Genomic DNA, 21,762 nt, shown 5'->3' with positions numbered 1-21,762 from the left:
TCCTGTACAGAACAGGAGGAGGCAACTTTCAAAGCAACTCCACTCCCCTTCTTCTCTGTGGCGGACTTCAGACGCATCAAGGAAGATGCTGGTGGGTGGGTGTGTCTTCTGTGGCCCTTTCCTCCCACCCAAGATTGGTTCTCTAGCCAAACTAATTGTCAAACAGGGCTGTAGAATAAAGTAAGTTGCCTGACTTGGTTTTTTTTTTCTTTTTAAAAGATAACAGATACAGCAACTTAGTTGCTTCTTATGTTTGGATTTCTGGAAAAAAGGGTTAGCAGGTACATTGCAAAAAAACTTTAAAAAAAATAATAATAAAACTGTTGTCTTCTTCTAGAATGTGAATGAACATCATTGTCCAGCGCAGACCTGTGAGGACATCAATTTGGGATCTGGGCCTGAGGGCCTTGAAGCTGCTGCAGAGCATGGCTTGGATGTATTGGTAGCTGAAGCAACTCAGAAAGGTTCTTCTGATCCTCTGGATCTTGATGCAGTTCAGGTCTCACCCCCTGGCCACCTTGTGGAGGAAGGCAGCTCCCAGCAACTGAAAGAGCTTTTAGATGCATCACCAGAGATGTTGGGGTTGGAGGAAATGCAGAACCAAAGGACTTCCTGTCAAGGCAAAATATTGCCACACAAAGAGGAAGGGGAGGGGTCATCCTCCGCTGTAGATGTTGGGGCAGTATTGGAAGAAAATGACAGCAGGGGAACTTTTCGTGATGCTGCTGGCCTCCCCTCCTGTGGAAATACCAGCAAAGAAGCTGGAATGAGCTCCTCCAATGTTTCTTTGGAGCAAGGGAGCTTATGTGAAGGAAATAATTTCTTCCAGGAACCACAGCTGGCTGAATCAAGAGCAGCTGAAAATAACACTCCATCTCCAGCTTCCTGTGAGGGCAGCAATGTAAGTATGGGACAGGGTGAATGCAAGAGCTGCACAGGGGCTATGGATGTTAGCGTGACAGCCCAACAGTGTATGGAAAATGGGGAAACTGATGTGGAGCCTTCAGGGACCACAGCTATGGAAGCATCACACACCAATCCTGCTGCCTCCTTCCTTGGAGATGGTGACACTGCTGTTGTCTGCAAAGATGAGAATGAGCCAACCTCAGTGCAACAGGGTCATGGAGATGTGATTGTTAATGCAGAAGTGAGTTCTGTTGACAGTGGAAGTAGCAAAGAGACTGGAGCAGAGAATCCCACTGACAGTGAAGCAAAAAACAATTTTACAAAACTGTCAGAGATGAAGGAGAAGGAGAACATTGCTCCAAACCCTGGAATAGAACTGGTGGCTATAAACCTTGCAGACACCTCAGGATTTTCTCCGGAGCATCCTCCTGTGATGGAAGGGAATGATCCAGGGCAACTGAGAGATGCAGACATGGCTACTGAGAAGAGTGCTTTGGACGTGAGCAGCAAAGGACTGAGCACTTCTCCAGATGGTAACATGGAAAACCCCAGGGCAAGCCAAACATGTGTGCAGTCCCAGGATGTCTGTGGTGGAGCTGATATCCCAGAGACCCCAGCTATAGTGCAGAGTGAGCAAAAAGTAATTGATTCGACACCATTAGAGACTGAAGCCACCTGCTGCAGCTCTGAAGGAAATGCCAATCCTACCATGCTTGGTCCAGGGTCTCTTGCTGCATGCCAGGATGATAAACAGTATTTTGGCAAAGAGCAAGAGTTCAGTTGCTCTGTACTACCTGCAGATCCAGTTGATGTCCCTGAATCACATCCAAATGTTCTCAACTCTCTTATGCTGCCCTCTGCCACTGAGAAGTCTCTCTGTGGACCAGCAGAGATGATAGGAAGCAAAGAAGAACTGGATCAATCCGGCGAAAGCTTCCAAAAATGCATAGCCCTGACATCAGCCTTGCTTGTTGAAAAAGCTATTCGGGAGGCTCAGTTGATGGTTACACAGGAGGACAGTGCTAGAGGAGCCCCTGTTGGTCAGGAGGCTTCTTCACAGCTGGAGGGCCTTGCCCTACCTTTGTGTGGTGAGGGCACCCAGTGTATTCAGGAGCATTTAATGGGCACACCCTCTGCTGCTCATAATCAAGACTCCAAACAAAACCAGGAAGTAGGAACAGCAACAATAGCAGAGGCGGCAGCAGCAGCAGCAGCAGAAGAGCTGCTGACTGGAGTGGCTGAACAGGGAAGCCCAGTGCAAGGTGAGCCAGCAGCCACGTCTCTTGCTCTGGTGGATGGCTGGGAAGAACACAAAGCACACAGCTCTTCTCAGCTGCCTGAAAGTGAGCAGGAACTGCTTGGCAAGAAGGAAGCTTTGCCGGAGAGCTTCACTCCAGGAGTGCTTGTGCAATCGCATCCTTGTGATCTGGGCAGAGAGCACCCAGTGGATGGAAGCAATGCTGAGACTGGCTTAAAGGAGAAAGCCTCCAGTCTGGAAACTGATGAGCAAGTGAAGGTAGACGCAGTCAGGAATGTTTCTCCAGAGCCTGGCTTGGCAAAGGGGGCCTCTCTTTGCAACAGGGGGGCTCCTCCTCCTGAGATCATGCTGAACCCGGGACTTGAGCTTGGCCCAGCTGGGCAGGCAGCCTCTCCAGCTGGTGGAACATTGGATGTGATGGAAGCTCCTCTGATGGCCCTTGAACTGTCCATGGAAGCTAGTCTTTCACAGCACAGAGAGGAGGAGGAGGAAGGGGAACTGGAGAATGTCCCTTCCCGAATATCACTTCAGCCAATTGCTGAAGAGCCCCTGTGTGACGGTGATTTGGGTCCCGAAATGCCCCTCTTGGCTAGCAAGACGGATGTTATGAAGCTGGAAGAGTCGGAGAAGGGGAACAGAAAGGCTAGCCAAGCTGAACCAGAATCACCTCCCTTGCCCCCCTGCCCTTTTCCTGTGATTGAGCAGTTGGACAAAGCAGGAACGAAAGACTCTGCTCAGGAACCTGATCGTCTGTTGGATAATGCTGACCCGAAGCCCAGTCAAGTGATGTTGCTGGCAGAAGTGCGTGTCCCTTCGGAATCTCTTGCTGGAAGTCCCATGGAAGTCCCCTCCTTAGCGGAAGCCACCTCTGAGTCTGGATGTCTCCTTAATGGAGAAGAGGAGTTAAATTTGCAGCCGGGTAGCAAAGCAGACTCTGCCACCCTGGAACTAACCAGCTCTTCACCTACTGCAGGTAAGAAAATTAAAAAAAAAATTTTTTTTAAAGTGATTTCAGATTTTCTCTAGGCCAGCAGAAGGAAGATATGTGGTTTGTGTGGGTGAGGGTGGGTGGGGGTCTGTTTGCTGAAAGGATGTGACTAAAGTACTTGGGAAAGAAGATTGAGAAGTGAAAACAAAACAAACTCCCTGTCTCTTCGTTTGGAGAATCTGTAGGGGGTAACCTGGTTGCCCCAACTTCTTTCTCCCCTTTTACACAACTAAAATTCAGGATATAAATTGCTTGAGGCAGAGACCTGCTTCCTACACGACCCTTTTCTTTTTGTACTTTCCCCTCTAAATTTGTCATCAAGGTATACGGATGTGCCCTACAAAGAGTCTGTTGAGAATGACCATTGAATGTGTGTTAGATTAAGGCAGGCTACCTTCTAGAACAGGTGCCCATATGTTGTGAGGAGTCCGTATTTCTTGCTGGCTTGGCATCAGAGAAGACCACAGAGCTGCTGGTGAAACTTCTGCCTGTCAGCTGCTCAAGTTCTAAAAGTGTCTTTCCAAGATGGCCTGGACCCAAATGTACTCTGAGGTCACAGGAAAGCTGACTTTTTTTTTTTTTAAACTCGCCCCCATTTCTGCTTTTGCAAAATCCTTGCTGAGTACAGGGCCCACTCTTTCCCAGTGTATACGCAAACATTTACTGGGCTTCAAGCTTTGATTTCCGACTTGAGAAAACAAAGGGCGGGCGAAGGAGTTTGATTAGCGAGAGCAACATTGACAAGAGAGGACCTGAAGGATCAAGACAGACCGGTTGGACGCCTTCTTAAAACCATTTTGCCTCTTCTGTAACAGGAGTTCTTAGAGCATATTGTTTTCATTATTATTATTATTATTTGTTAAGGTGAGCGCGAGGAAGGTGGTGAGGGACAGAAGGGAAGGCCTCCCCCCAATCTGAGCTGTAAACCTAGAGGCATAATTGTTGGCAATGCTTAATGATAGTTTAATGCAAGCTTTTATGGCTCCACCTGTTCAGACAGCTGTTAAAAAGAAAACAGCTGATCTCTCTCTGCTGCTATTATGTGGCTTGCCCTGAGGAGTCACAGGTGTGGTAGCTCCCTTCCTCCCCCAGTTAAGTTTGATCTGCTGCAAATTAGTACCAGCAAATTTCTCATAAGTTAGAACTGAAAGAACATGACAGATTGAACCAATGTTATGCGCGTGCTCTGTTTCTTTTTCTTTTTTTGGTATGCAATATGAAGGACCCTTCCCCCCTCTCCCCCCAACTGCCTGCCCTATCATTCCAGGACTGAACTGCAAATAGAGGAAAAACCAGGAGCATCTGCTGCTTGGGGACTAGCAGAGCCCTAGATACAGGGTGTGTGCAAGTGCGAGCATTTTTCATAAGAACAAAACTGGAAAGAGCACCCTTCAGCCTGGAAAAAATATAACAGCTGCTCTTAGGCCCGGCTTGACAGGAATTGGCATTCAGCAAGCTCCATTTTATTTTTGTGTGATATAGTGGCTTGATATTTCAATCGTATGGGAGTGGCTGTAATGCGATCCTGGGGAAGTGGTGGTTCATCTCCTCCTTTCTGACTTCAGCGGCTGCCTCCTAAATTTGTTCCCTCACCCCCTTTAAACTCTGGATGTTTATTCAAGGCAGCAGCATCAAGAAAGAGTGAGCAAATCAAGTTGCGCAACAGATGAAGAGCCGCCAACTTTAAAAAAAAACTCATTTTTTTTAAAAAAAAATCAATCTAAAGATAGTTTTCTGGCTATCATCAGAAAGGTTGGCCTGTTGGAGAAATCTTGCCATGGATTTTGGAGAGCAAGAGGGCCTTGAAAGTAGACATTTCGACCTGCATGGTAGTCTTTGCTGGAAGCTGCTTTGGCATCAAAACTATTTGGTCTGAATATGCAGGAAAGCTAAAACTGAAGGCACAGGGGAGGGGCTGGGAACGGACACCTGTAATTAAGATGCACTTCCTGCTCTGCACCTGCTGTAGCCATGATGCTGGGCCTGTGTAGTTTATTAAGGCTCCTGGGCAACTGGAGGAACAGGATTAAACAGGAACCTCCGCTGTGCCAGAACACAGCAAATGCACCCATACATAGGTAGAAATGACCTCAAGGAGCAAGAGAACCTGTGGGGAGTCTCAGGAGCCAACCAAGTAAGGTGGGTGTAGGGAGACCTCAAGATGGGAGTGAGGAAAAAAATCCTAGGCTGTTTGTCTGTTCACCTAGGGAGAGCAGGAATCTTCTCTAGGTGACTTGGCAGGAAAGAAATTTGTGAGGTGGAAAAGAAGCGAGTGGTTGGCTTGAATTGCCCGGCATGTTGTCTCCCCTTCTCTCCCTCTGTGATGTAAAATCCAACCCACCACTTTTTCTTCTGCTTGCGGTCAGTCCCTTTTGCCAAGCACGCCTGCGTTGTTTGTTCTGAGCTCAAGCTGAGCTTGTTCTTTCTTGCCAAGGCATGCTGTGTGCTCCCAATTCTCCCTTGTGACTTTGAGGAGACGTAACCGCTATTCCACAAAAACAAACACTAAGTCTTACAACTCATTCTTTCCCCCCATTCTCAAGTCCCTTCTCTTTCTCTCTGTTTCTCAATGGTGGGTGCTGTTGAAAGGTGTCAAAACTGTGGGGTGGGTCATCCAAAGTACCTTCCCTTGGAAAAACAAAAGGACCCCCTCCCCCTTTGCGACAGGATAGACATGCAGATAGGGATGAAGTGCCTACTTGTTCCAAATTCCTATATCAGACAGCTTGAAATTCAAATTGATCAGGCTTGTGAGGCCCAAAATCGACTTCTGTCTGTTTCAGGTTTTCTAAATCTGGGGAACCAGTTGGTGCAGGCTTCTTTGAATGCTTGTTGGAGGATGGTTCAACAGCTCACGGATACTAAGTAAACCAGTGTTGCCAAATCACTAGCGCAATTACTATGTGCTGATGTACAACATGGCAAATGGAAACGAGAGAAACTTTTGTTTTTCCGAGATGGCAGGGAAATTGTTTTCTCACTACGTTTCATGCAATCCACTCGCTTCTTCTGAGTGGCATTTTAAGAACTGCTTTCACATGCAGCAGAAATGCCAGTGGCTCAGGGTTAATTGATTCAGCCAGCAGTGTGAAGCTGTAAAGCATTTTAATGCTGTTACCAATGTGCTTCTCAACACATAGAAAATTAAGATATCAGGGAAAAGGCTGAGACAGGAATGAGTGTTTGTTCTCTTGGGGGGGGGGAATCTCTTGCAGAGCATTCAGTTACACAGAGTGCCTTTGGTTCTGTTCCCCAAAGCTTTGTCTGATAGCATGGATTCATCTGCAAGCGTGCACTGGCTCCCTAGTGGCTTAATTTCCCCTTCTACCCCTTAGTATCCTTCCTCTCTTCAAAGAAGTCCTGATATTCTCTCCAGCTTTCCAAGATGTCTGTCTGTGTTTCCCTGTCCTATGAGCCTAAATCTCAGTGAAAATTAGAAAACGAATCTCTGTGTTCCGTTACAATGTAGATTTTAAGTCCATCTGCCTGTAATGAGATGATCCATCTTATCAGATCAGGACGCTCCTGTCTATTAAAAAAGTGATCAAAGTTTTACCTGAAATCTATACTCCTTAAAAGCTCAACTGAAACACCAGATTCAGGGATGGGGTGGGGAGCTCCTCCAATCCTTTCCCCCTCTATCTTCTGAATTCCAATCCACAATAGCTCATTTCTTTCTGTCCCGTCCCCCCCCCCGCCCCCGTCACTTCTTGATGTTGCCCTCTTTGGTTGAGAAAAGCAGAGCTGTTTCAGAAATGACATCAAATGAACTAAACTTCCCAACTTGGACTGGAATGAAATGGGTGATGTAGAAGGCAATATGTAGGGATGAGTAGTGTATGGGCCTGGGGGGGAGGGAATGGGAAGAATTGGGAAGTTACAGAATGACCAAAAAAGAAACCTGGGTGGGTAGACAGAAAAGGAAGCCATGCTGGTAACAGTGGTGCATTGGGGAAGTTATAGAAACACACATGGACACTTTCCTTTCTTTTCTTTCTGCAGACCCTCTGGAAATGAAAACTGAAGAAGAGATGGATGTTCTGACAGTCCTAGCCGAGAATGTTGCTTCTGAAGGAATGGTAATGTTTTTTTCATCTCCCATCTCTGAGCTTTGGCCATTGATGGAGGAACAAAAATGCACATGACACCTCAAAATGTTAATTTCCTTCTATTTCTTTTTTGGTCTTTGGTCACGAGGAAGCAGATTTTCCTTTTTTCAAAAATTCTCTGTTGGCGCTTTTCTGAAATGATTGCTTTCTGAACCATAATGGCAGGAAGCTAGTTTGGGCTGGTTAATTCGTGGCTTGAGGCTTTTATGCAGTCAGTTTGCAGGAAGAAGGACTGTCTCTTTCTCTTGTGGATGGGTGTTGTGACTGCTTGAGGAAATTCTCTGGTGGGTGTTATATGGAGAACCTCTCTCTGACTCAAGGACTGAGAGAACTTGACTAAATGTCAGTGAATGACTGTTCCAACATTTACCATTTGGGAAAGGTGTCTCTCCTTGGCTTGCTTCTTTTCTCCACCACTGTCATCTTCTGTGTATGTTATGGATAGCTCTGGGGTCTAAATCAGTGTTTCTCAATCTTGGCAACTGGAAGATGTGTGGACTTCAACTCCCAGAATTCCCCAGCCAGCATGCTGGGAGTTGAAGTCCACATGTCTTAAAGTAGCTAAGGTTGAGAAACGCTGGTCTAAATCTACACATCACACTGTGCATAAGTTGTCATTCCCTTTGTTATGTACTCAGTACTTCACCCAAAGAGCCCTTTAACTACTCCCCCTCCCATGGTAAACAATTCAGTCCATGAAACCCTTTTGGTGGTCGTCTTCACTCTGACTCCTGTGAGCCTTTGGAGGCATCTGAAAGCTCCTTTGTTTGCAGAGGGCTTTAGGCGGATCTCCCTGCACGGTTGACTATTGTTTTCATATCCCTTGTATTTGGGTTCAGTTGCTCTTAAAGAGTGTTGTTTCCCCTGCTTTGGAAGGACTTTTCTTGGTGCCAAGCAGGTTATGGATTTTATAACTAGATAAATGAATTAAATAATGGCAGGAATTGAGACTCTTTTACCTGCTTGCCTGTTTTGCTTGGGTCCTGGTTTATGCAGGGGAGTCAGGGACCAAGAGATATAAAAGAAAGATAACTGGATTAATGTCTCTCTGCTGTGATGGGGATTACAATGTCTTTATCCATCTCTGGTAACCCTTGGGAATGAGTTGCTACTTGGTGGGCTATCTCTAATTTGGAGGGTTCTTTGCTAAAGGTTAGGTGGCAGTTGAGAACATATCTTGTATATTAAAATGAATGTGCTTGAAGGCTGAAATGTGTTTCTAGGCATTTTGGATAGGACTCATAAGCATTTGTGCAAATGACCAAAACTTGGGTGGGTCTGGTGCATGTTGATTGATGGTTCCTACAGTTGCTTATTTGCAAGATGGTGGGGTAGTGGTGTCATTTCAGGTTTCTGAAATGAGAGGGATAAAGTTGGTTGGTAGAAGGAAGAAGCCTTGACTGCAGGCGGAGAGGTAGGCAGGAATGGGCCTTAGTGCACAGGCACATGTGTGTTTCTGATGGATGAAAAAGTTGATCTTCTGTTTTAACTGGCTGTTCTCAGCAAGAGCTTTGTGTCTCTGCCATTGGTCCCATGTTTCCCTTAAAAGCACATAAAGCCTTGCTGAAGCCAACTGGGCCTGGGTTGGTCAATGCCTGTATGGAGATAAGAGCGTGGAGTATACAGAGCATAGCCAGTAATGAGGCACACTGGAAACTTACATTTAGCCTTTCATGTGGACCTTAAGATGAGGTATTTAAGGTTTGTGACTTGTTTTAATGCTGTCTTTTACTGACTAGTTGATGTGTGTTTTATTACAAGAGTCTTCAGAGGAGTAGCTGATGAGATGGGCACCATCTTGCAATTGTAAACTTCCTTACTGTTTAAGGTGCCCTAGATTCTTTGCTGTTGGTGGCAGTTGGTTGTGTTTTGTGACCAATTATAAAGAGACTTTGAAATTTCAAACCAAAGGGCAGAATGGAAAGTATTTTAAATAAATACAGTTCCCAGTTGGTCTCCTACCCTGGACCTCTTAGCTTCAGCAGCAGGTGGCTTTGATCTTCTGTACATTGATGTTGGATGAAAAGGCGTTTTCCCTATCCACCCACTCTTCTTGAAGCACTTCAGATGCTTCCCAAATCACAGTAGGAGCTCTGTTTGATTTTAGAACATTTTGAGATTGAAGAAGTGTGTTTATAGATGCAACTGGCATGCTCTTCTTTGGGCTCTTTGCATCACAATATGATATGAGGGCAACTTGAGAGAACTATACTCCTTTGAAAGCAAGGCTAGGCAACCATTTTCTGAATGGTGTTGCACTTTGTAAAATTACTTTGTCCACCAAGTTCTTTAGCAGATGGGATAATGTTGTGAGAGGGGCAAGTTTTTAGCTGGTTTCCTCCCTGTGTTTAATGTACAATGTAAGTCTCTAACAAACGTCAAAAGTGATCTTTTAGTCATTGTATCCCAAATGTGAGTGGGAAATTCATCTGCCAAGTTTCATTGCTGTAATCTTAGGCTGCAAAAAAGGGATGGGAAGCTCCATGTTGGTTTTTGGTTAGCCACCCCTGCTTTATTGTAGCCCTCCTGAAGAATAAGATCTTACTGAATTATTTACCTGGGTGATGACAGTATTTATCATTGATTATGTTTTGCGGTTATGCTGTTGTAATTAACAATAGTTAATTGTGTTGGTTATCAGAGGGTTTTTTTGTACTGGTGTCATGCAGGAAATAGTTGAGGTAAACGTATTCTTTTTTGGACTTAACAGTGGTTTTCACACCTAATTCCAGAAAACACTCTTTCCATATTGAACCCTCCCCACGTGTGAGTATTTTGGAAGATATTCTAAAGTAGCATCTTAAATTCAATGAATCGCTTTAGCAAAGAACCTGGATGACAGAAATAAAAAGGTAATCTTTTCTGAGAAGAATGCATCTATAGTAAAAGGCATTGTGCTATTATATTTATTGGTTGAGGTAAATTTAAAGGGCATAAAATGCAGTAAAACTCTTGAAATAGTGCTGTAATTGTAAAAATTGTCTCAGTGAGACCTAATTGGACTTGAAACAGTGTTGACACTGTCCATTCTTTCTGTAAGTCCAAATCAAGAAAATCAAGAAATAGGGTGATACAGCAAGAAAGAGTGAGGGAGAATTGGGGCTGAAGCAGTGTATGCCACTGCTTTCAAATATGACAAAAAGTAGTTTTATTTTGTTTTGGCTCCTAAGCCCAACGTTTTCAGGGTCTGCAGGAAATGCTCTTTCAGAATGCTTAGTTTCTTTGCTTCAACATATGTGACTGAACAGTAACGTCCCAGTCTTCTTCCTACTCTGTTCTACTCCTTCATTGACTCTTTCCTTGTTTGCAGTGAGGTGTTATCTCTTACCTGGACTTTTCTGTGCATGACCAGTGATGCATATACTGTTGGCTGAGAGACCCTGTTCCAGGCATGTGCTCCATTCTCATGGGAGAGAGGCTGTTGGATCTCACCAGCATCTTGCATGAAACAGAGGGTGTGTAGTGATAGGGCATGTTCTGCTTGAGCCAGTTGCAGAGATATCAGTCACTGGCTTCCTGTTAAGGAAACTGTGAGCATCCAAGGTGTGCTTGAACTATATGCAAATCTATGTGCAGCTTGCTAATCCTGAAATGTGGGAACCTGTGGACATAGCTGGAGAGCTCTGTGGTCTCTTGGACCTGATTCCATCCTCATGAATTCAGAGATGCCATAGGCCCAGTGAAGCACAAGTTCTTCTCTCTATTATAAAAGGTGATGCTCATCCTGGGCTTTTCATATGCATATGCATATCAGTTTCATGTTTTGAAGTAACACATTCAAATAAATAAATGTTTACTTATCGTCAGTAGTTTGGCAGCTAACAGCTGCTTGTGTAAACAATTCCTTTGCAAGGCTCTTCAGAGATGTCTGCCTGTATGTGTCCTCTCCACCCTGATTTTCTGAGCAGTGTCAGATGGCTGAACCTAGCCATCGTTTGGATTGCCTACAATACACCTGGAAGTAGTGCTTCTCTGGAATAGGTATCTCCAACCTGATGGCCTCCAGACAGGCTGTCATGGCATCTCCCTGCATTCCAGAGTCAGCATGATGAGTGGACTTGGAACAGGTGGCTCCAGGCTATTGAGTGAAAGGAAAGGGCAGTCTGGCAGTGAGCAGGGGGTTGGACTCCATATCCTAATAGCCCCTTCCAAATGTGTAATCTATTGTGTTCCAACAGCGTTGCTTGAAGCATTACTATACCCTATTACCTCCACATAATTTTACATTAGCCAGGTGAGTGGAAGAAGAGGTTGATCAAAGAGTTTATGCTTTATGCCTCCTGTAGCAAACCCTGGGTTTTTTTGGCATGCTGTCCATCCCCAAAGCCAATGGAAGAGCTTTGGGAAGATGAGCTTCTGTGGGTATCTGCTGCAAAGCTCCTATTAGTCAGGTGGGTGTGTTGCTTAGCCCTTTTGGTTCCAGATGGGGAGGTGGTTGACCTAGCTTTTTTTTTTTGTCTGGGGAGGCACCGATGATCATTAAAGTGCAAGGTTTAAGAAGTTGAGATTTTGCAGTAATGTTGAGAAACAGAGTCAGCTTCCCCCCTTGTGGATTTGTTAGGATAGTTCTGGAGTTTGGGATTTTCTCAGAAGATGCAGATTATTGCTTGGCTAAACCCTAACTCAAAAGTCCATCTTGCTGTAAAAAGTGAGTCAAGCATGTTCTTCAATCTGGGGCCCTCCATCTGTGCTGGACTTCAGCTCCCATAATTCTTGGCCTGCTCTTGCTTTTGATCCTGGCTAATAATGTTCTAAAGTGTAATGTCTGTGCACATACAAGCTTTGCATTCTTGCTACAGGTTATGGTTATTAGTCACGTCCAATCTCCCATGTGTTTTTAACAAAGATAATATTTAGAAAAACCAACCACAGTAATCGCATCTTGTGGCAATGGTTTCCATAAATTGGATTACGTGTTGTGTGTCAGAAAAGTACTTCTGGGTGGGAGGAGGAAAGGCTTCCATAAATGAGGGAAGGCCGCCTATCAGTGTTTGCTGCTGGCTTTACGAGCAGCTGTTGGTTCTATTCTTTGGTTTTGTGTTATGACTAAGATCCGAATACAGTGACAGAAAGCGTTTATGAAGCTGCAGTACAACAGGTTTTTTTAAAAAAAAAATACTTTCAACCTGATGCCCTCTGTATGGATTGGACTCCTGCTCCCTAACCAGCATTCCTATCATCTCCTGCCAGCATCCCCATCATTCCCAACCAACATTGGATTGAGGAAGGCTGAAGGATCGTTTCAGAAGAGGTGCACAAAAATTCTGGCTTCTCCTGAAAGTTAATTAGGCAACTGAATAATTATGCCCGTTTGCCATCTTAGTCTTGAGTGTAATGTTATGATTGCTAGCTTATGAACAACATACTTCAGTTGTTCTTTTGTAAATTGTTTTATCAAGTACCTTCTTTCAGGTAAATCACGGTTCACAACAACTTTGGGTGGGCAAGGTGCAAAGAGAGAAGGGAACATCACCATGTGAATTTAATGGTGGAGTGCAGATTCGACCCTCCATCTCTTTGTTCCTATAGCAGTCTGGTTGTGTTCACACATCATGCAAAGCCACAGTGTGGTTTGTTTAGTTTTGGTTCAACATATTGTATGAACACAGCCCATTGTAGCTGATCAATCTCCAAACCATTGTACTCACTCTAGATTAGATAGGTACCATCTCCTTCAAGCTGTGATTGACTCTGTGATTTCATGGAGACATCCATGTAGGGCTGGGTTTTTTTGGTAATGATATGGAAGCTTTTTACCATTGCCTTCTTCCAGGCAATGTGTGTGTTTTTGTGTGTCCAATCCAGCCTTCAGCTAGGGGTTTCCCACTGAAGTCCTTCTCAGCTTTGGTGGATCTGTCCATATCAACCAGATGCTGTCATCTGCTGTGATAGTACATAGGTTACCCAGTTACTAGCCTTCTGATAATCAAATGCATGTTATTCTTGAATCATCTCCCCTTTTATTAGAAGATTAGAGAGTTAAAAGGCGTTGTAGGCTCACTCAGCATGCCTCTTGACATGTTATAGATATTTTAGTGACTAATCTTTGGGTGTTTGCTTTGAACAGAAAGGCCAGCTATCTGTCAGAGAGTTCCAGATGAATAAACTCTGACTTTTGATTTTATGTTAAGTCTTAGTAAAGCTTTCTTTCCATGAGTGCTCTGGTTACCTCTAGCAAGTAAGGACTCTAGGACTTTCATTGGTTAGCTGGTTTGCTTGCTTGCAGATAAAAAGGAAGAGACAGCTACCCTTGTAAATCAAATGGTCTAATTAGAATGACTCAGGATGGAGATACTTCTTGGTTTTTTGGGGTGTGTGTGTTACTAGTGGAAATGTGTGTGTGTGCCAATCTTTTTTTCCCCCTTCTCCTTCAATAATTCCTTTTAAACTGAGCTTTTCTGGTATGGCATTAGGAATATCAAGGCAAATGGAAAGTTTGCTGCAGGACCAGCAACCACAATTTCCTGTTGCTCAGTGTGGAAGAGAGAGAAGTTTAAAAGCCAACAAGCACATTGCACTTCATTAACTACATTTAAAAACTGCTGAAATATGTTTGAGGTACATGGAACTGTAACTCCCAAATGAATATTATTTTTAAATATAGGATAGATGTGTTCAATATGATGGTTCCACGGGTATGACGATTAAGAAGCAATGGAGAAGGCAGAAACACGCTGTTGAAGTCTGAATTGATTACTTTGACTCAAGACTGGTTTAGATCCAGCTGTGAGTTTGGGATTGCAACAATTTTGATCTCTCTGATATATCACTTGCAGTTGGAGAACAGATCTAGATTTGCAGAACCTCCTACCGTTAATCGCGATTTCTTTCGGTCCTGGTTCTTTAGCCTAGAATTGGGAGGTGGAGTATTTTAGATAGGCTGGTCATTTTGGGACTCCCAAAATCAGTAGTTCCAATGATTTCTTCTATCCAATGACATTGACCTTGTGGAAAGCTAGGCCTTTGTATTCTATTGGTAGATGTGCACAAAATGTTTCGAATTCAAACTGCCCCAGGTTTGAAGCATCCTACTTTGAGTTTTGAAACCTCATGTTTCAAGTGTGATTCTGTTTCCTTGGGTATGAAACAGGCTATTTCAACCATCTGACCACTGAAACAGTTTGAGGTGTTTCAGGCTGGAAACGCTCAATACAACCCATTCCTTGCTCAAAAAGGGACACAAATAGAGAACCTGTGGCCCTCTGGATGTTGCAGGACCACAAACCTCTCTAGCTGTCAAGACCAATGGTTGGGGATCTCCACCTTCCAATCCATAAGAAGCAGCTGAGAAAGGTCATCCTGGAAAATTAGATTGTTTTCCAGTATGCTAATGACATATGGATTAATTATATGACACTCTTTTCCACTCCATAGCTTCAGGGAGGTGACTGTCCTCCTGAATAAAGGCCTTGATGTGAGAGGACACATGAGATAGTATTGGCTGAATCTTGATCCAGAGAAGATGGAGAGTTTAGGGATTGGGAGCTAAGTTGGATAGTGGTGCAAAACTGACCTTAGATGGGGTTGCATTCCTTTGAGGGATCAGGCAAGTTCTGAAAGAACTTCTGGGCTTGTTGTTCTCAGGAAATGCAGAGGTAAAACTTTAGGCCAGTTGTGGCTCTTATTTAAGATAGCCAGACTTTGGCTCTTTTAACTGCATGGCAACATCTTTCCAGATTATGTTCTTGCAATGCACTTTTAGGCGAGCTGTCTCTGAAAAGGAGCACCAGCCAGGGCAACATTTTGCCTCCTGGATGTTGGTGAATGCTAAGAATCTTCACATACTGTGCAAGTTCTGTACTATTTGCACTGGCTTCTTACAGATTCCTGAGATTTCAAGAGCTAATTTTTAGAGGTATATGATGGATTGCCTTCCCCGGTGGATTTCCTAGATGGTATGGCCAATAATAATTGAGACATTGTGCTAAAATCAATACATCTGAAGGTCATCAGATTGGAAAATGTCTTCATGTCACCACCAGGCTCACAGATTTGCTTATATATAAACCTATTTTTGGTTATCCCTCAATCATTCTTTTACAGCAATTGTCTACACTGGCAATGAAGCAAGAGCTTTTTTAGATGCTGGGGAGAATTGCCATATCTCCTCCAGATCACCAGTAGACGCTGATCTATTTTCTGTCTACCCATGGTTTAAATGACTTCAATGTGGCAAGAAATGCTCACTGAACAACACAATAGCTTGTGATGATGCAGTAGTTAAGACAAGGCGTGCCCCTTCCCATCCGTTTTGCATTGTTTTCTTCATAATGCCAGGAGGTTTCAAGTGGAAGAAAAAAGTTGCATTAAGTATCAAAGTAGACCCAGCGTTAATTGTATGATTGCTGTACTGTTAACCCTGGACAGGCACTGGGTGCATTCCAGATGTTTAGAACTATAAGTCAGAATCCCTGATCATCAAACACAAGGGCTGAGCTTATGGGGGTTGTAGTCCAAAATGTCAGGAAGACTTCAAATTATTATTATTTTTAATATCTACTTTTAGAAAAAATAACAACTGTGATGTGTATAATCAAGATTTGTGCTTTGGTGCTTGGGGGAGGCATATTTAATCTCTTCCCCTTATGCCATAGTCCTGATAGAAATCATTATAAGCCCAAGATTAAAGCCTTCATTAATACCAAGGGCAAACAGTAGCTTCTGGGGAGAGATTTTCATGGAGATTGTGATATAGGCAAGGAGTTGACCCTCCCTCAATTCAAGGTGTTCCAGTTTGGGTTCCTCCCATCATAACTGCTTTTGAAAATGTTTACCTCTTGGCAGATTAATTGCGATCATGCAGTGAATTTCATCTATAAATTGTGTTCATACAACATGCTAAGCCACAGTTTGTATACCCATGACTTACTGAATAAACTACAGTTGGCTGTGTTCTCAAACCATGTTAAATGTAGTTAACAGCTTGTTACAGTATGAACAAGCAAACTACAGGTTGACTTAGCGTGTTCTTTGGCCCTAAAGTGTTAAGAATTAACTTCTAGGAACATTGCAGATTTGGGGTGCAATTGCGATGCTATTTAATTTAAATTTTAAACATTGTTAAATTGTATTTAACAATGAACCTCAATATAGTTTCATAATTTTTAATATTTACCTTACATTGATTCACTGAGATGGCACTAAGCTGTAATGTGGATTTCTTGGTTCGGTTGGGTAAACCTGGCTATTGTGCTTTCCCCTGATCTTTGTGACAGAACAAAAGTCAATCTGGCTCAATCCATTTGGTTCAGACTCTCCCACCCCCAGCTTTTCGATTTACAGGCATGAAAACAGGACCGCTCATTTTGAAAAAGGGATATTTATGTATTTGTTAGAATTCTATCCTGCTTTCCCTCTGGGAGACTAAGGCAACATATATAGCGTTTCTCCTCCAGTATTTCCCTACCACAACACCTCGGTGAGGTAGGCAGTGCTGAGAGATAGTCATTGTCCCAAAATCACCCAGAGAGCATCTGTAGGTATGGCTGGATTTCTCTCCCTGTTCCTAGTCTCACATACTGAGTGCTAAAATACAATGCAGAGGCTTCTGCAAGAGCCAATGTTTCCACCAAATTGCCCACCCCATCATTATGCAAGTTCTGCCCCCTTCACAGTGCTTCCAGATAAATAAATAAATAAGCAAACACACACAAACACACACACTCTCTCTCTCTCACACACACACACACATATCTCCATGTTTATATGGTCTTAGTCTTCAGTACTGCTTGGAAACAAAATATCTTTATCCTTTTCATGTTTGCAAGCATTTGGCATTATGGGTGTCTGATATGCCTTTACAAAATACACACTTGCAGGTCCTAAAGAAGCAGAACACGGTACAGGAAAAAGGGTGGCTATCATTTTGGGATGGTCCAGGATGCAAAGGGTTATAGCATCTTTGGATGAACCAATCTGGCCCTTCCAGGTTTGACTGATCATGTGGCATCAGATCAGTGCTGATTCTTAGCGACCACATAGACAGATCTTCTCCAGAATAAGTTGTCCGCAACCTGGTCCTTCAGGTCTTCCAGTGGTGTACTGAGCACCGCTGTAACTGAGCCTGTCTTGCTGCTTATTATCCTCTTCTCTTTCCTTCTACCTTTCCCAGCATTACAGCCTTCTCCAGAGAGCTAAGTCTTTGCATAATGTGCCTGAAGGAGGATAATTTGAGCCTGGTCATTTGTGCCTTGAATGAGAACTTTGGATTGATTTGTTTAATGATCCATTTGTTTGTTTTCTTAGCTGTCCATGATATTCTCAGGAGTCTTCTCCAACACCAAAGTTTAAAAGCATCGATACTCTTTCTATCCTGCTTCTTCAAAGGCCAAGTGTCACTTCCATAGAGGGTCACAGGGAAGACCATTAGTTGCAGCATTTTGACCTTTGTAGGTGCAGAAATATCACGGCTTCTGACTATCTTTTCTAAGGCTTTCATGGCTACTCTGCCAAGTGCTAATCTGCAGCGTATTTCTTGACTGCTTCTTTGTTACTGTTGACAGTTACTCCTAAAAAGCAGAAGCTGTCTATCACTTCAATATCTTTATCGTCAGTTCTGAAATACAAGTTGTGTATTTGTTTTCATTAGTTTGAACTTCGTTGTATTTAATTTTAGCCCAGTTTTTCACTGTGCTCCTTGACTTTTATTACTAGAGCTTGTAGATTCTTTCAGGTTTGGTTTTTCATTTTTTCCCCCTTCTTTTAAACATTTACATTAGTTTGCACTTAAAAGATGATGCAAGAAAACTGTAAAAAAAAGATTTCTGTACCTTTTACTGAATGCGCACGATTTTGTACACAGTTTTTCTTCATTTGTGCATCACGGGGGCAAACTTGGAATAACTAGACACTGGGTTGGCTGTGTTGATGAAGACTTCCAACAGGTGACCAAACTGGGGAAGCTGATGCCATTCAGGCAGTCAGGATATATATCATGTTATTAACACATATATTTTGAGTAAGCAGGCTAATGAAAACGTTCCGTCATTAAGTGAGTCTTGAGGATTTGGTTGCAAGCTTCGCTTTGTGGGAAGACTTCTTCATGTTTCTTATTAGGAACTTTGAGGGAAGTTTTTCCTTGAAGTACTAGGAGATCTGGAAGGAAAAGAATGGAGCATTTGGTGTCGTGTGACTACTATAGTACATGTTGACCTAACTCTAATATGGAACAGGGGTTTCCAAACTGAGCCCTGTGATGGATTTCAGTTCATAATGGCGAGTTCCTAGCCCTCTCCTCATCACCACTGGGCAAGAATTAGGGATAGTGACAGATGATTATATTTAGACATCTGCAGAAAAATAGATTCCAGGTTTACTGCTAACTTTCATAGGCTGAGGTTACTCATATTTTTTTTTTCCTTACCTTGTTATCTGCCCCTCTTTCTATGGTAAATGGACAAGGAGTGAATGTAATTCTAGTTCCCAAGCCATAGAACCTCCCTCCCTCCACCTTCCTTGTTGAGCAAGGAGAAGGTTCTGTTTTCCTCCTTTCTTTTGGGCACTGCTATGGACTGGAACTGGCATGTGGTGGTCCAACTGGTCACAACCACAACACTGATGATTTGAGGTGAAGGAGTTAAAATTAAATGCAGGCTTTTAAAGATGAAAGCAAGAGTCAATTTATGGATGTGAAAAAGATGCTTCTTCCTCTGGCCAACCCACTTCCCATATTTACCTCATCTATTTTCCTTCCCTCCCCACCATTTGTGGCCCTTGATGCATTCGGCATGACACAATCAATGCTTTCAGCCAACAAAGAAAGGGCAACCTAGGCTTAAGGGGAAAAATGGCCATTAGGGATGAAAAGGACCCTCTGAGGACAGCTTAGTCAACATATCCCATCTCCAAAATTGGAGACAAAGAAGAGCGTTGTTCTTCTGTCTCTTTGCATGGGATGACCTCTTAGAAGAGTTAAGAAGGGGCTGTTTTGCAGGAGAGAGGTATGGATAAATCCAAGAAGTATTAATGATGCTCAGAAACTCAACACCTTAACTCTGTCGAGGCAAAGAGGAGGGGTGATTTTGGAAAACCTGTCTTCCTGTAGTTTGTGCCCATTCTTCTGGAAATGGATCCAGAAGGTACACATCTAATATTAGGAGGTGCATTTAAAGCAACTCCAACCCAGTCCCCTTGGCCTTAAAAAAATCCGAATGTTAAGGTGGCTGGCCTTTGGGAATGGGTTTAAATTGACTGTAGGACAGTGGGATGCACCAGAAGCTGTAAGGAAGGGAAGATGCCATAGGTCCAGAAAAGCTCCTCAGCCCTCAGGGCATAATTCCAGAAAGATGACATTATGGTGACTAGGTTCATAGCTGGACAAAGTTTCAGTCACTGTTTAATCTTTCTCACACCCACAGTCACCCTTTCTCTGATAGGATCTCTCATACAATAGAGGAGGCTACTCAAAAAAAAGTGTGAGTACTAGGATAGCTGATGTTTGTAATTCTTTAGTTTGAATACTCTGTTTTTTCAGACCATAGTGAATTTTTTAATATAGTGCATGTGCTATTAGGGCATGTTTTTCTCCTGCCTTATTTAGCTTCCTTATGGAATGTCTAAAGGTTCTTTGAGTTGTATATTAACCTAGGGCAGTTCAATCCCAGTGATTTTGGGATTTTAGGCAATCTTATTTTATTTTGTATTATTTGGATGGCAAGGTCTGCTGTTCTGGCTGTGTGTGTGTGGCAGTGATGGATAAGCAAATAAATAATGTTTGTATATATTTTTAAAATGAAGTAGACTGCCATTATATCCGGCATGCTTTCCTGATGTAATGACAGCCCATTGAGATGTAAATCAGGCATGTAGGCCACTGATGCCTTGGAGATATTCAGACAAGATTGCTACAACATGATTTTAGTGGTCTGGTCTTTGATGGAAATTTGGATCCTCCAGTGGTTCTGTCTCCCTCTGGGGTTCTGGCCATGCACAAGAAGGAGGCTTTGCCATCCTGACTGCTTAATTCTGTATGCACTGGCCAAGCCTAGCAATGCTGCTTTGGGCCTAAATAATGAATCAAAACTCCATTCTAGTGGCCCATAGAAAGTTACAAGTGTGGAACTGAGCATCTGTTGGGCAGGAAATGTAGCACAGTTTTGAATAGGACATCCTTGCCTTTGGTATTATTGATGCAAAACTTGTTTTAAACGGCAGCATGCTTGAGAATTCCTTAAGTCGTGTTCCTTGCCATTGAATCTGTTCCATTACAAGGGTTGAAGCATTTATACCCTTCTCGTTCCGCTCCAGCTAAAGTGGCAGTTAGCTTTCTCCTTAAATGTAGGGAGGGAAATGTGGGATTGACCTCAGAGAACAAATGCTGACTTATCAATATGGATAGTTGTCTCGGGTGGGAGGGGAAGGGTTTCAAAGCTGCACGTTACCAAATCAGATGACCACATTACGTAATCTGGAAGGAAATAATTCTTTCTTTTGGATCAGGTTGCTGCCTGTCAAGGCAATGGTAAGTTAAAGATGACTAAAATCATGATGTTTTCTAGTGACATAGAAAAAGAAGCATGGACGTAAAAATGAGACTTCCAACAAAATGTTGAGCTCAGTGAAGCTGCTCGCCCGTCAGCCATGCCCTCTTTCTGATATTCTGTCCTGTATCCCATGTCTGCCTTGCTAGAGCAGCTTCTCATTTTGGGGCTACTGAACAGTGGGGGCTACATGAGGAGGAGAACCTGGGATCCCCCTCCCCCTCAATTTGATAAAACTAGAAAGGGACCAAAATGCAGGAAAGCCAACTTTCCATGTTTTAGTAAGACCGTTAAGTCTAAAATGTCATTGCCGCTGAATATACCAATTGTGTGATGGATGGTTTAATATAGAGGGAGCTGCTGTATGTATATAGACCTTGGGATTCCCTCCCTCTTTATGTGTGAATGATACCCCTCTGGTTGCATAAAGAAACACAATCCTCCACGTTCAATGAGTGCTCTCGAGATGGGCTGGACAAAGCCCCATATCATTTTCATTGAACTGGGAACTCTGGCTGGTTTCTCTCTTAATAAGCCAGAGTGACAAGCCAGGAATAAAACCTAGCTTCCTAGGTTTCATTGTGACAAGGCAGAGCGATGCCAATTTCCTGGGTGTGATTCTTCCAAAACAAATATTTAGGTGCCAAACCTCAAGTAAAGTTCTGGTGGAGGTGGATGGAGAAAAGAAAACAACTATTCAGGTAGGCTTTCTAGAGGCTTTTAAAGTATCACCCCCCTCTGTAGCTCACAAAGAGAAAGAAGAGGCACTTCTCAAGGGAGAAATTGGAAGATTCACTTTGTAGGAAGGAAGCTGAAGGACCAAGTGGCGTTTTCCACAAGAGCTCGGTTTGTTGGCGCATTATCTGGCATGCTCTCCTGCCTGTCGGGTCCAGATGCTTTAAAAAGAGGCAGATCCCATAAGAACATGGATGCAAGCTTCCCCTGATGCTAAAAGGAACTGTCCTTTTGACCTTCCTGCACTTTCAGCATATCAGGGAATATGTGCCAGTGCCCCAACCATTT

At 43.3% G+C, this 21,762-nt stretch overlaps 1 protein-coding gene across 9 annotated transcripts in view; it reads left to right on the top strand.

Moving 5' to 3' along the window:
* Positions 1–21,762, top strand: part of AKAP13 (A-kinase anchoring protein 13) — a 234,008-nt gene that overhangs the window by 118,061 nt on the left and 94,185 nt on the right. For all 9 annotated transcript variants that reach the window (XM_088136399.1, XM_088136396.1, XM_088136402.1 and 6 more), the window contains 2 exons: positions 338–3,137; positions 7,155–7,231. In XM_088136399.1, coding sequence (XP_087992525.1) covers positions 338–3,137; positions 7,155–7,231 — 2,877 coding nt within the window. The remainder of the gene's footprint in view (positions 1–337; positions 3,138–7,154; positions 7,232–21,762) is intronic.

This window comes from Python bivittatus, unplaced genomic scaffold (assembly GCF_059951505.1).
Source record: "Python bivittatus isolate LINGU-HERP-01145 unplaced genomic scaffold, Pbiv_v1 ctg000140_np1212, whole genome shotgun sequence".
Lineage (NCBI taxonomy): Eukaryota > Metazoa > Chordata > Lepidosauria > Squamata > Pythonidae > Python > Python bivittatus.
The sequence above is the reverse complement of the archived record's forward strand: the minus strand, read 5'-3'. Positions and strand labels throughout refer to the sequence as shown.